Below are 13,390 nucleotides of genomic sequence, written 5' to 3'. Positions count from 1 at the left end.
TCCCAAAACAGCTAGAAGTAGCTGAAGTATAAAAGGACAAAACTTAGCGCCACGTTTCAAAGGGCAGCAAGGATTTGGTTGGAGCACAAGGAAAATTACATGCTGCGTGGAGGGGGTGGAGGCAAACTTAGCAGGGGGTTATTAAGTTGGTTGCTGTCTGCAGAACTGCACGCCCAGTACTGATCCCAAGTAACACAGGCTCTCACTGCTAAACACACAAGGGTAGTCCTCAGCCCCAGCCAAGATTTCTTCCTGCCCAAGAACACAGTCCCTCGGACAAGGCTTGTCTTCTGCTCCTCCGAGCCAGGCGCTGATCTGTGTTCCATTTGTGGGAGCGAGCAATGCGTTTCATTTTTAACACTGCAAGGGACTTGTGGGAGTCATGTTTGCAGCCGTTTGCTAGGATACCCAAATGTAAACAGAGCAGGAGTTAGCATCTGCAGGAGTGTGCAGATGCAGCAGAAAAATCAGCTGCATCTGCTCCACTGTGCCCTGAGAGTGCGCTTTATCCCAACACAATGTTTTCAGACTATTAAATATTACCTCCCTATACCCTCCACATTTCTTCTTCTGTCTCTTCCACTTGCTTGCCCCATCCTTAAATACATAACTCTGCAGGCACCTTTCCAGCTTGCCTGTTTGACCAGCAAGCAGCATAAAGGATTCCTGCTTGGTGCTTTTGGGTGCTCCTGTAATAAATGGATCTAGGTATTCATGGATCAATCAGGATGCCAGGCAACCGAGTCAAAAGGTGCTAGGATGGTGCTAGGATGATGCTGTGTGACCCTTTTGATACCGGAGGAAGCAGAACTTGAGACAGGATCAACTCAGAAGTGGTAACAACTTTATGGATGCACCTTCCACCTCCAACTGACCTACAGGGATGCAGTCGCTGATGATGATAAAGCTACCTGAAAAGGGGCTTGTCCTAGGGAGTAATTTCCCAGGAGCCAGGCACATACTGGCACAAGGCTTCCCAGCAGGTCAGTACCGGGGCCTGTAACTACTCCAGGAGGCCTCACCTGCGCTTAAGTTTGTCCGTGAGCTCGTCCAGGATCTGCACTGCCTGCCTGTGGTAGTCCAGCTGGGCTTCCACCAGGGCTGAGAGCTGGCTCACTTGCTCAATCTGCAAGAATTGCAATGTGCAGTGAGCAAGTAGGGCAGGACAAGCCTTCCACAGCACAAGGGTTTGGGCGCCAGGAAGCCCTGCGGAAAGCACTTGGCATTTATATTTGGGTCAGGCGCAAGAGGCCAGTCTTTGCCAAGGCATGGAGCACAGTGTCTGCAACTTGCCACCTCTGGGGAGACAGATTCATGTCTTTCTGAATGCCTGTGATTCATGTCACCCACATCCTGGCCGTTCAGAGACTCTGAGCAGCTTCAGGCCAGTGAAATAATTGGTCTCTCCTCAGAGCCAAGGGTTGGGTTGGTAGGGATGGGCTGCAGGACATTTCCAAAGCTGCCTGGTAAAGGCCCAGCACTGGAATAACAGGAAGTGCTGCACGATAATTATAGGGATAGATGGGCAGGATCAGGTCTACTGAGTGCTAGAACAGCAGCCAGCCCTACCCCAGAAGGGAAACCCCCCCCAGCCCCCCTCCAAATGCTGCATTCCCTGTGGAAGTCGAAGCTCCTTTGCCCCAGGGCACACTCACGTCAGTCTCTAGGAGGTTGTGCATACTTGTCTCGGCTACTTCCTTCGACTCCTCAAATTTCTCCATGGCCTGTCGCAGTTCCTCATCCGGGATCTTTCCCTGACGTTTTTTCTTATAGTCAAAGTCCAGACGCCTGCCCTCCAGCTTCTTCAGGTGGTGCTGAGGAAAGACCGGCAGTGATAGGTAAAAAAAACAAAAAACCCCAAGACCCACAAGCCAGAGGTGCCCAAACATCTCCCAAACAGAAGGCCACCATGGCAACAGTCCAAAAGCACAAAGAGAGTGGGTCAGGACCGAGGTTCAATGGCAGGGTTGAGTGGACAGTGGAGATCCAGTTCAGCAGAGGACGAGTCCTAGGATTCTGGAGTCAGCTTTACTACTTCAAAACAGCTATAAAGCAGTTGGCAAGAGGATATATTTTTCTCCACGTTCTGGTCACAAACTGGAGGGGAACCAAACTGCTGCATGTAGCACAGGGCTGGTTTCCATAAATCAATCTGAGAAGAATGTGCGGCTGGCCCCCTGCCTTCAGCTGGGCTGTCAGGGGCCTTTGAGAGAGAACCATTTGGGTGCAAGCCCTTGGCTTGGTGCAACTATTAAAACTGCAACCTTCTCAGGACACAGATTGATCTGTAGGGGATTTACACCATCTGAAGGTGCTCAGGGAATATACACTATAGCTAGCTTGGGAGCTGCATCTCTTCAGCAAAGAGGGCTGCTCTGACAGGAGACCCATGTGGGAAGGAGGAAGCTGCTGGGGTTTTCCAGAGGATACAGATGTGAGCAAGAGAGAAACTGGCACACCCTGCATCCCAAACCCATGAATCTCAGATGTTGGGACAATGGAGCAGGGACTGTTGATATCTGCATAAGGCAGTCCAATGCTCTGACATCCCAGGGACCTCCAGTGCAGAGCTCCAAGTACCATCAGCTCTGGGTCACAGGAAGCCAAAAAGACCATGCGGAAGGTAGCAAGGAATGCAAGTGAACCTTGAAACACTTCCAAGAAAATTCCTGCCTTGTGCCCTGGTTAAGCAGCAGCAGCAGCAACAGTAGCAGCGGCTGAACAGACTGGGACAATATGCTAGTGGCTGAGAGGACAAGTTGAGAAAGCAGGTACAACACAGCGTAACAACAGGTACTGTGCAAGTCCACCGGGACTCCCACAAAGACACTGGACAGGAGCACCTTCTCTAAAGAGCTCAGAGAGAGCATGCAAGTGCATCTTGGTGGTTACCTGGATCTCTTTGAGGTCTTTGTCACACAGGTTCTGGAGGGGGTCAACAAAGTTTTGCTTGACTTCAATATCTAGCGAGTCCTTCACCTCAGCCAACCGCTTCATAGATTCACCAGCATCAAGAAGTGCATCGCCTTCAAGAGAGAGAAGGAAGGGGAGGAAGAGGGTGACAGAAGAACAAGGCAGTTAAAACAACGCTGGAGTCCGTGGCAGGTGCATGCAGGGCCATTCTGCCGAGACACTCAGCGTGCGCCGGCCCCACGTTATGGATCAGAACAACTGCACCGTCCTGATAGGAGCAGCCGGAGGAGCATGGTGGAGAGGGGCTTAGCAGGGTTGGCGGGGCTGAGATTTGGTGGTCTGCACTTCTATTCTGTAACAGGCCGCGGACTTGGGCCTAATCCCTTGGTGCTTCAGTTTATACATCTGAAAAATACGGATAATCACTACTGAGTTCAGAGGAAGAAAGGCATCAGGAAACAGTGCCTATATGAAATGGCTGAGTTCTCCGATGGAAGGCATTACAGAAATGAGAATGCAAATCTCCAGACAGTCTTAGTATTAGGCTCGCAGCATTTTGGAGACTTACTTTAAAAGTCATTCTCCAGATGCTGGCAGCAACCCAGGCGATTTTATTTGTTTGTGTTTAGCCTGTTAAGTAGACTTTATTACCCCCTCAGACTAAAGGTCTTATAAAAGTTGTAGTCTTTAACACTACAATGCCCCATCGTTTCAGTTCTCTCTCCAGCTCTCACCGCAACTGCACTGAAGCCAGACAGGCTAGTAGTGGAAGCATTCTTATTCATAAATAAGCCTTTTTTAAATTCCAAGTGGAAGCTTTATGAATTAATACACTATTCCTACGCCCCGTTTGCATTCTGCTGGGGAATATAAAAGTGGAATGGACCATAAAGTGAAATTACAAAGCTAAGTTTGTTAACTCAGAAAGAAAAAAAACCCACGAGTCAAAAGTAAGTTTTTAAGAAGTTCTTTTCATGTTAATAACCCCAGAGATATTGCACCAACAGGAAAATACGGTATTAAAAAGGCACCATTATAAACCTAGCAGTGTTCCTTTAAGGAGAGAACCATGTCCAGTGTGGTCCTCAGAAGAAGTCTCCTCCTGCTTACTCTTTTACAGGCTGAACTGAACCACAGCAATGGTTCCTCCAGCCTACGAGAGATCCAGGGCTCCAAATCGGCCAGAGGAATCCCATGAGACAGCTCCTGCTCTCGCAAGTATCTATAGCCCTTTTAGCTTTCCAGGGCAAGAAAGGCTGTGCTCCATGCTATAAAGCGATCAACCAGCTGCAACAGTATTGAACCCAGTCACATGGGGAAGCTGCAGTGTTTGGGTGGATTAATATTTCTGTCATCAAATGCTTTTCCCCCCTCCCTCCACTACTCCACAAGTCACACATGGTTTGTTTCATGGTAATGAGGCATTACCACACGGAAAGATTTCTTGGCTGTGGCCTCTTTGCTTTCCTCTTGCCGAAAACTGCACAGCAGGACTTCCTCATCTCTCCCCCCCACAGCCCAGTTTCCATGACAAATCTGCTCAATTTGAGTTAAAAGGTACTTTCTAGACCTACATTCCTACCAAGGTCCAATTAAAGAAAAAGATGATCTATGAAGCAATGCACTGGGCAGGACCTCAGGAGAGCTGCACTCTGCTCCCCGCTCTGCCATATGCTTGGGGTGACTGTGGGCATCACTCTCTGCCCCTCAGTGCCCTACTGGAAAAATGGAGATAGCACCTTGCCCCAGAGGCATGCTGCGAGCATATGTTAACTGTCAAATGCAAGGCATCTAGATCAAGCAGTGGTGGGGGCCACAATGAGTTGCATCAGCTCTAGCAAGGATGCTGCACTCCTTCCAATCATTTGAGACAGCCTCTCCCATCCCATCCACAAGCAACACACCTGCAAACATGGCCTAACCCTACCTGGTGCCAAGAGCTTCCTGCTTTGGGAGCACAGGCACTTACACCACACAAGTTCAGGCCCTGAACTAGAACTTGGGCAGATATGCATCTGATCTGAATGACAGAATTTCATTTTCCCAGGACTGCAACAAGTCTCTATCTCAAGAGCTTGTTTGGCACAAGAGATGGAGCTGATCTGATTTAGAAAACATAGTTAAACCAGGTCAGAGTAGGAGAAGAACAGCCAGAGCCAGTTTAAGAGACTAGTTAATGTAACACGAACTCCAACTGACTGCAGTGCCTTTAAAGCATTTCCACCGTCTCCCTACTCCTAGTCAAACTGTAGTTTCCACACTTGCAGAACAACAGGTCAGCTTTGTTCTTTCCCGTATCTGACCCTCTGCTCTGTCAGAGGTTGGCAAGGAGGTTTAAAGGGAACTCTACAAAGGGAGTGGAGTCCTTAGCAACTCCTGCCCGTGCCAACCAGCCACACAGATCAGCTCAGAGACACTCACCAAAGTTGGAGTCGTCGCCCAGCTCTTTGCCATATCGGATCATGCACTCCCCCAGAAGCCCCTCTGACTGCGGGTAACCGGGGTTCTTCACCTGCCCACGGATCTTCGACACGGTGTTGAGCATCGTGAGCTTGGCTCTGGAAGCTGGCGTGAAGAAACAGCCACATCTGTGTTTGCAATTAGCTTGGCCTCACCAGCACACACAGACCACTGCCAACTATTCCCCTGCACCCCCCTTAAAATTACTCCAGTAGCCAAGAAAACCTATTGTCTCAATCTTCCAGAAATAATCGCTCGCTATAAAAGATTCCTTCTAAAATAGCAGGCAGAAAATAGCTCAGCTGAGCTTGCCAGCCAAGTCCAAGAGGAGCTCCCCAGCCCTCCTGCAATCCCAGGAGTGTGTTGTTAAACAAGCTGCCTGGAAGTATGCAGGAAGGCCAGCAGGCTCCAGAAGAAGTGACAACTGCAGGGTCCCCTCCCTCATCCCAGGAGACAGCTTTCCATTTCTAGGCATCCCTATCTCAGGAGGCCTCATTCAGGGAATCTCTAATCTGAGGAAATGGGGAATATTTGATAGCTGAGTAGATTTCCTGGACTTGTAGAAAGTGCCACAGGGCTCAGGCTGCCTTTGAAAAAGTATAACAGAGGGGGATGGGGAGAAGTGATGGCCACGGTCACAACTTCAAGATGCTTGCATCAGCTACTGGGTACACGTGGCACCAGTGGACACTCCACCTGCTCAACCAGTCGAGAACAGGCTAAGCCAGCGTGTCACCAGACAGCATCAATGCACACAAACCAAAGTCCGCACCCTGCTCCTATGTGACAAAGCTAGCAGGACAGAGCTGACCGCAGGGGCTTACCTGGGTTGGGCTGCAGGTATTCGATAGTTCTGGCCAGCACTTCTGTGACCGCCTTGCTGGTAAGGTCCACTTTCTGCAGGAGAAAGACAACCCAAAGCAGTGAAATTCAGTCAGGACACAGGCTGTATACATGAAAGGGGCCCAGGGAACCAGGCTGTTCCCATCTCACCTTTTCCATTTCTTTGAAGTCATCGTCAAGCTTGGTCCCTTCAGCTCCTCCAACCTTCTCGCTGACCAGCTGCAGAGACAGCACGCAATGGAGAAAGGGTCAGTCTCGCCAGGGGCTTTTCCATGAGGACTCGGATCAGGCTTTTCTTCCCCCAAAGGCAGCCCCAGGTATGCCTAACATGGCTTAGACTTAGGGTGTTGCAACGCTGCTCAGCACCTGCTCCCCTTATGGGACTCAGCGATCGAAAGCTCTGTTTCACTCCACAGACAAAACCATGCCATGCAACTGGACAAGTGGCCTTGCAAGCTGGGCAGAGCTCTAGATGCACCACACCTGGCAGGCATAGCTGCATGGTGCCACGCCAGGGGAAATCCACTGTATGCAAGTGGGACTCCTGACAGCTGAGCGCCTGGGGATTGCTCCCAGTAGTGTTGCCCACTGGAACGTCTGAATGTATTTTCTGATACGAAGCCCTGCGAGCTGGACTAGTCGCATGGTGCCGCTCTGTTTGTGGGATGGAGAGGAGGCTTTGCAAAGCTGCATCCCTGAATTCCAGCGCTTCAGGAAATGTCCCCATCATCAATGGCCAAAACTGGTAGGCATTTTTTGGCCAGGGGAGGGAAGAACTGGAAAAGTGAAATTGGTAGAGACTTTGCAAATCACAGTTTCAAGCAGCTCTACCATTCTCCAGAGCTCAAAAGCTGGCTGATGGCATCCACTCCAAAGACCCCTACCTCTGCCCATTCTCTCATCACACCCTGGATAAATTATTTCCCAGACAATGGGAAGGAACTGCTGGGGGAAAAGTGGCACAAAAAACCCCAGCAGGGAGAAATGGGGCAAGATGGTGAACTGCTGATAGGAGGAAGACAGCTTCAACAAATCCCAATTCAACAGAATACTCCAAAATCCCCAATCCCATCTCACTGACAGACACTCAGGCACCCAGGAGAAGCACTTTACCCAAAGCCTCTCAGCAAATTAGCAGAATTGGCTGTAGAAGAAAATAAGACCTCCTGGAGTGGCAGATAACAAGTCCCTGCAACTGTGACTGGGAGAGTCACTAGCCCTGTTGCTATAGGAGTTTGAGCCAAGTGTTTCGTCCATGACATACATCCTCCTGCTTTTTCAAGAGAAGACAGAAGTCTGCACAAACTTTAGCCAACCCTGCAAGACTATTTATCCAAAAGCCTGTGGCGTCTGCTCCAAGGTGAAGGCTTGGATGAGGCACTAGACGCAGAGCTCCCTTTGATTGTCCAGACAGAAAGGCATCTTTTACAGAATTAAATCCATCTAAAACAGTCTCCTTCCCTGCAGTCCAGACTCAAAACAGGAATGGTTTTGAGCTGCCAGGCATAGAGACCCCAGGGGAAGCAGCACGCAGAGCTCAAGTGACAAAGGGAACACAAGCCTGCTCTCTCTGCACCACCCTCTACCCCCATGCCATGTCAAGCATGGTCACTACAGAGGATTTAGCGACACTGTCCTGCACAGTGAGTTCTGCCTTAGAGGATTCAGCTCCTCTTGGGAAGACAAATGATCGGAGCTGAGGATCCCCATTTCTACCCTCCCACCCCAAAAGTAGCAGAGAATCCCCATTCCCACACTCCAAAGACGCAGGGAAGAGAAGCCAGATAATGCCCCTCTTCAAAGGTTACCAGTACCAGCCTGCAAGGGTATGTTCAGATACAGAGGTGCTAAACATTGGCAAATCAGAGCACACTCAGGACTAGCAGAAAAGTATGGAAGGAGGAGCTGTATATCTTTTCCTCCCTACAGCAGTTATCCTTTTGGAACGGTTTTCAAACCCTCAGCTGCAGAGACAGCACAGGGCTCCATGACGTGCAGGGGGGCTGGACCCAATGATCTGTAAGGTCCCTTCAAGCCCCTAACAACTATGAAACAGATAATAGTTCAATAAAACAGAAATAAGGAAAGAGCATTTACAGGCCTAACTGCAGGAATGGGAAGTGAACTGCTTTGAGGGTGTACAGAAGGGGCTGCGGCAGACAGAGGTTGCTGTATTTATTCACAGACGTTACAGACTGCATGTGGGGGACCGAGGCTTTTGCTGCTCATCCAACAGGACTCTCAGACCCAGGCTATACTTGCCGCGGGGGAGCCCGGGGCACCCGTGGAACATGGTGGTCCTGATCATGCAGGAACATCTGGCTGTTCGGCCTCACAAAGCTGCAACTGCTCACCTCAAGTCAGAAGTCTCCTTCCGCAGAGAGAAGAGCAAAGGAGTAGTAAGCGAATCTTTAATCCCTGCTCCTGGGAAACGGAGAACCAAGGAAAGCACAAGCCTAGAAAGCTGCTGCTAGTTGAATTAGGCTGGGGCACGATGGGCGAGTGTAGTTATTTCTTTAAAAGCATTCTGCTGATCAGCTCTACCATGCCACACAGGGCGTTTGCATGGAGATAACCATCCCTATCTGCTGGCAAGCAGTAGGCAACAAGAGCCTGACCTTTTACTTTTTCTAGGAGACTGGTTTGTTGCTCAGTACCCCCAGCACACACTTTGCCAGCCCAACTCCTGAACTGGGAACAAAAGGGGAAAAAAAAATATTTTTTCACTAAAGAAGCTACAAAGGTTTTTCTCCAGGGTGACAGGGAGGGAAGAGAAGAGGGGAAAGACTACCAGTCTCTGGCTTTTTCCTTTCCTTACACTGATGGGCAAAGGGGAGCAGACACAGGTCATTCTCAATTGCAAGGTGACCCTTCCTGCAGCCCGCACCCAGCAGCGTGAGCCGACCAGACAACTGCGCTGCCATCCTCGGAGCTGACCAGGGGCTAGTCACGTGCGCTAGCAGCGCAGAGACCCTGGGCACCAAGTGCTGATGGAGACGAACACCGCCTCTATTATGCAATGCGTTTGGAAAGGTGGGTCTAGCCCTGTGCAGTCCGAAACTGGAGTTTTTCCCACTCAGCCACCCACTGACTTTCTGCCTAGGAGACTGTGCAGAGCCAGAACGAGCTTCAAATGCAAGCTGGACCCCTGCGGCAAAGCGCTGTTACATAGCACAGCCAGCTGGAGGAATTTAAACCTCCCCAAGAAATGAGGGGGAGGAAATTCACTCAGAGACTAGTTTAATCCTCCTTCTGATAGTAAAAAAAAAAATTTCTCCAGGTGCCCCTGCTGGGTGTGAAGAATGAGGCTATGGCTGGCACCCTACAGGCTTTAATTAAATCAGGAGGTGGCTTCCTTTGGAGAGGAACAAAGAGGGCTGATGGAGCTACCCATCCCCACCGGGCAATGATGCCACAATGCCAACCCCCAGCCTCGATGCCAACCCCCAGCCTGGCTGCTGTACACTCACGCTGAGAGGAAGGGTGCTTCGGATTTCTTCCCAGTTACAGGCGAGCGCTGAGTCTGAGCAAAGCTCTAGGAGATGCAAGTTTAGCCCAAATCTGAGTGGGGATAAACACCATACTGTACTACCTGGAAGGACCCTGCAAAGCCTGGTAAAGAGAAGGCTCCCTCCCATGAGGGATGAGGGGGAAAAAAGCATGGGAGCACTAACCTGGCTTCTTTCCTCTGCCTCCCACACATCCAAATGTGTTGCCTTTAGCCTCCAGCACCCACCTCCAAGCTGTCTGATTCAGCACAGACCATTGGGAAGGGGAAAATGGAAGAGAAGACCCCCAGGATGACTGTCCAGAGTCTGACACAACTAATGTAAGCATGAATGGATGCAGGCTCTTGCCTCTCCTCCATACTGGCAGGGGGGCAGGCCACCCCTGCTCTGACCAGGGCGCTCCCAAGGGATCTGGCAAGGGCTGCTGAACAAAAGCCCTGCAACGTGTCTTCCTCCTGGCCCTTCCCATGCTCTTCCTGCTATTTTGAAACCGAACCACTGCAGCAAAGCAGAGGTCATGGGCTGCGATTCTGAGCACCAGAGAGGTCCAAAGGTCCCAAAATTACCCAGCCTCTATTCGCTGCTGGAACTTGACAAACAACACCAGGAGGTGGGTGAACCAGTCGGTCCAGAGGGCTGATGAGCCAAGAGCAGAAGCATGAATAAGTCGTGCCTTGTTTGCACGAGTCAGCTGACTGGAGAGACGCGACGGGCAGGCCAACTCATACTCCAATTCCTGACTTTTCCATCCCTGCCAAGATAGGGCAGACATGCCAGAACATCCACCTCCGCCTCCCAGGTGCCTGCAGTGTTTCAGGCAAGAAGCAAGATTTATTTAGCAAGTCTCCTGAACTGAACCACGCAAAGTAAAATGGTCCTTAAATAAAAGGAGGAAGAGGGCAATAAACCTGCGGAGCAAAGAGAAGCCATCAGAAGCACATACAGCTCAAACAAAGAGCAGCTGAAATGAGGAAAAATTAATTCTGTAAAAGAATAAGACCATTCAAAAAGGATGAGGGTCATTACCATACTGCCCAGGGAATACTGGGAGGTTGGCAGTGAGCAGACGAACTGTAATAAGCCCAAAACGTCCGTGTTAAAACATGGTTTTTAGTGTCCAGTAAAGTTGCGATGAATGTTCTGCCTGGCAGCTTGTCTAACACCTCTCCCCATGATATAGGCAGGCTAATAAAAGCTACTGCCAAACGCATCTTGCTTCCTGCATGATCTCTGGACCACCACAGACAAGGCAGAAATACCAAGCCAAGTCCCTCACCTGCTACTTCATAGCAGAGGTGGACTGTTTCCTAGAGCTAATATTTACAAAGCGACAGAGCTGTGTGCTGTGAAATGGCAAGGTATTTTCTGCCCCGAACAGAAAGTGATCTGCCTTGGAGACTGTAAAACCAAGACAATCAAATGAAAGGGCAGGAGAAGACACACAGGGCCATGCTCAAAAGGAAAGGTTGGGAATAACTTTTACACATACCAGACACGTAGATAAATATTTAACTATTCAAATACACCCTAGATAGCTATGAGCTGAGATTAGAAAAGAACAGATAGGCACAAGTTACCACCACCCTGTTAACTGTTGCCGTGCTTTCATTATCAATGTGGTGGCTCCTGACTTCCAGAGAGGACAATAAAGAGCACTATTAGAAACCCGTTTTCACCACTGGAGAATCAAAGCCCCACAGAAACTGCAGATGGGAGAGATCCTGGTGGTCCTATCTACTCCCTCCCGTGGCACCAAGGAGCTGTTCCCTGCAGTACATTTCCAGCTGCTTTGTCCAGCTTTATTTTAAGTGCATCAAGTCATGGAGGCTTCCACCAGTTTCCTTCAGCAAAGGTGTGGGAACCAGAACAGGCAACATTTCCCTCTGTTATTTAAAAGAAAAAGGTGGGCTTGGTGGAAGGACCTATTGTTTAAGGCTGCTATTGCAATAGGATCGCAGAGCTGGAGAGGTAGGAGCAGCATGTCTGTGCGGGGAAAAGGGAGGCAACATTACTCACATGTGTGCGCACATGCATGCAACAGGGTGGAACAAATCCCCCCCCACAACTAACCCCCTCCACATCCAGCCTACGCAACTACTTTCCAGGAAAATGCACAGGAGAAACACTTGGTCGCTAATGATACAGCCAATAATTACAGACCAGGAAGCTGGAGGAAGCTGGTGAAGCAGATGACTACTAGATGACAGTGCCACGCACTTTGTCACCGAAACCTATAAGCAAAACCAGTTTAGAAATACCCAGCCCAACTCCAAGGCTCCTATTTATTGAGTCTCTTTGCCACGCTATCATTATTGTCCATTAATGTTCCCGTGGTTACAAAGCAACACTAGGACAGAGGCAGCATGCTCTGCAGCACAGCAGGTGTGTTCAACCAGGATGTGCTCAAATACAATTGCAGCAGTAAAGAACAGCAGGCCCTGTGGACCTGCCAGATCTTGAGACCACTCCCCAGGAAGAAAGGGAAACAAAGAGTACTCGCAGAACAGGGTTTGCCATCCTGGTTAGGTCATTAGTAAAAAGTATCAGTGTACTGGCTGCTTCCAGAGACCTACCAATACAATATTAAAAAGAAAAGAAAAGAAGAGCTCAGTATCCAGTGCTGAAAACCTGCACGACTTCAAAGACAGGACTGTGATTTGGGGTGCCTGCATTTTTGGTTTGGAGACTAAAACAATTGAGAGAGGAGAAATCCAGAGCACTGTGCTCCCATGCCCACATCCTTGGAAAGCTTTTCCTGTTGCGTGGCAAGGGGATCTGGGAAACTGAAGCCAGCGTCTTTCTGCCCCAATCTTCCTGCCTACTGCAACTCCTCCATGTTGTTTAATCTACTGGATTCCTCTGATGTTCTGCTCTGTTTATGGGCTTTTAAATGACAATGAGTTAATAAATGCATAATACCGTGGGCCACAACCCTCCTTCCTCTCCCCCTCCCCGAACACCTCCCAGGACCCTTGCATTCTTTTGCCATGACAAACAATGAGCCCTATTTATAATCTATCAATAATATACTCCCACTGCATGCAAAACAATTCCCCACTACAGAACGGAAACGTTATGCTTCCGAATGCTGGCATATCAAAGCCTTCCTGGTCCCTACAGCAGCCCGATGAATGCCAATTCCCAACATGAAAGTTGAGGGAGAGGCCCGTGCAACTCCACCTTGCCACAGCCAATACAGAGCAAACAAGTCCTGGAGAAACCAGCCTTCAAAAGGATTTTGAAGGTCCTCCCATGTTTGGAGTCCAAAATCAGTATGCTCAGAACAACAGGGAAGTCCAGCAGACACACAAACACTCGCAGCAAGAGGTTAAGAAACTTCCTGTTCATGGAAGCTTAGATGCCTGGAAGTGCCAAGACACTGTTACACACATACAACGGCACGTTTCTGCAGGTTGTTCACATGAAAGCTAAATAAGCCATCTTCTCCAGCCTAGCTCAGCAAGGGTAAGCTCTTCAGAATTGAATGTCGGTCATCTTTGCTGGAAGATGCTTGGTCATCTTCACTGGAAACCTCCTCACCACCGAGGCATCAGGGGTAGATACGGACGCTACGAATTCACCTGATCAATTCACACTGCTGCTACTGGCAGATCGTAGCTCTAAAATAGCTGTGCAGTCGTGGGCGCTATCACTTGGCCACACAG

At 49.6% G+C, this 13,390-nt stretch overlaps 1 protein-coding gene across 2 annotated transcripts in view; it reads right to left on the bottom strand.

Moving 5' to 3' along the window:
* Positions 1–13,390, bottom strand: part of SH3GL1 (SH3 domain containing GRB2 like 1, endophilin A2) — a 38,266-nt gene that overhangs the window by 7,966 nt on the left and 16,910 nt on the right. For both annotated transcript variants that reach the window (XM_090028037.1, XM_090028038.1), the window contains exons 2-7: positions 6,367–6,435; positions 6,198–6,270; positions 5,335–5,478; positions 2,893–3,026; positions 1,656–1,814; positions 1,023–1,126 (exon numbers count right to left, since the gene is read on the bottom strand). In XM_090028037.1, coding sequence (XP_089884163.1) covers positions 1,023–1,126; positions 1,656–1,814; positions 2,893–3,026; positions 5,335–5,478; positions 6,198–6,270; positions 6,367–6,435 — 683 coding nt within the window. The remainder of the gene's footprint in view (positions 1–1,022; positions 1,127–1,655; positions 1,815–2,892; positions 3,027–5,334; positions 5,479–6,197; positions 6,271–6,366; positions 6,436–13,390) is intronic.

Source organism: Crocodylus siamensis, chromosome 14, assembly GCF_052110815.1.
Source record: "Crocodylus siamensis isolate JL-2025a chromosome 14, ASM5211081v1, whole genome shotgun sequence".
NCBI classification, from domain to species: domain Eukaryota; kingdom Metazoa; phylum Chordata; order Crocodylia; family Crocodylidae; genus Crocodylus; species Crocodylus siamensis.
The sequence above is the reverse complement of the archived record's forward strand: the minus strand, read 5'-3'. Positions and strand labels throughout refer to the sequence as shown.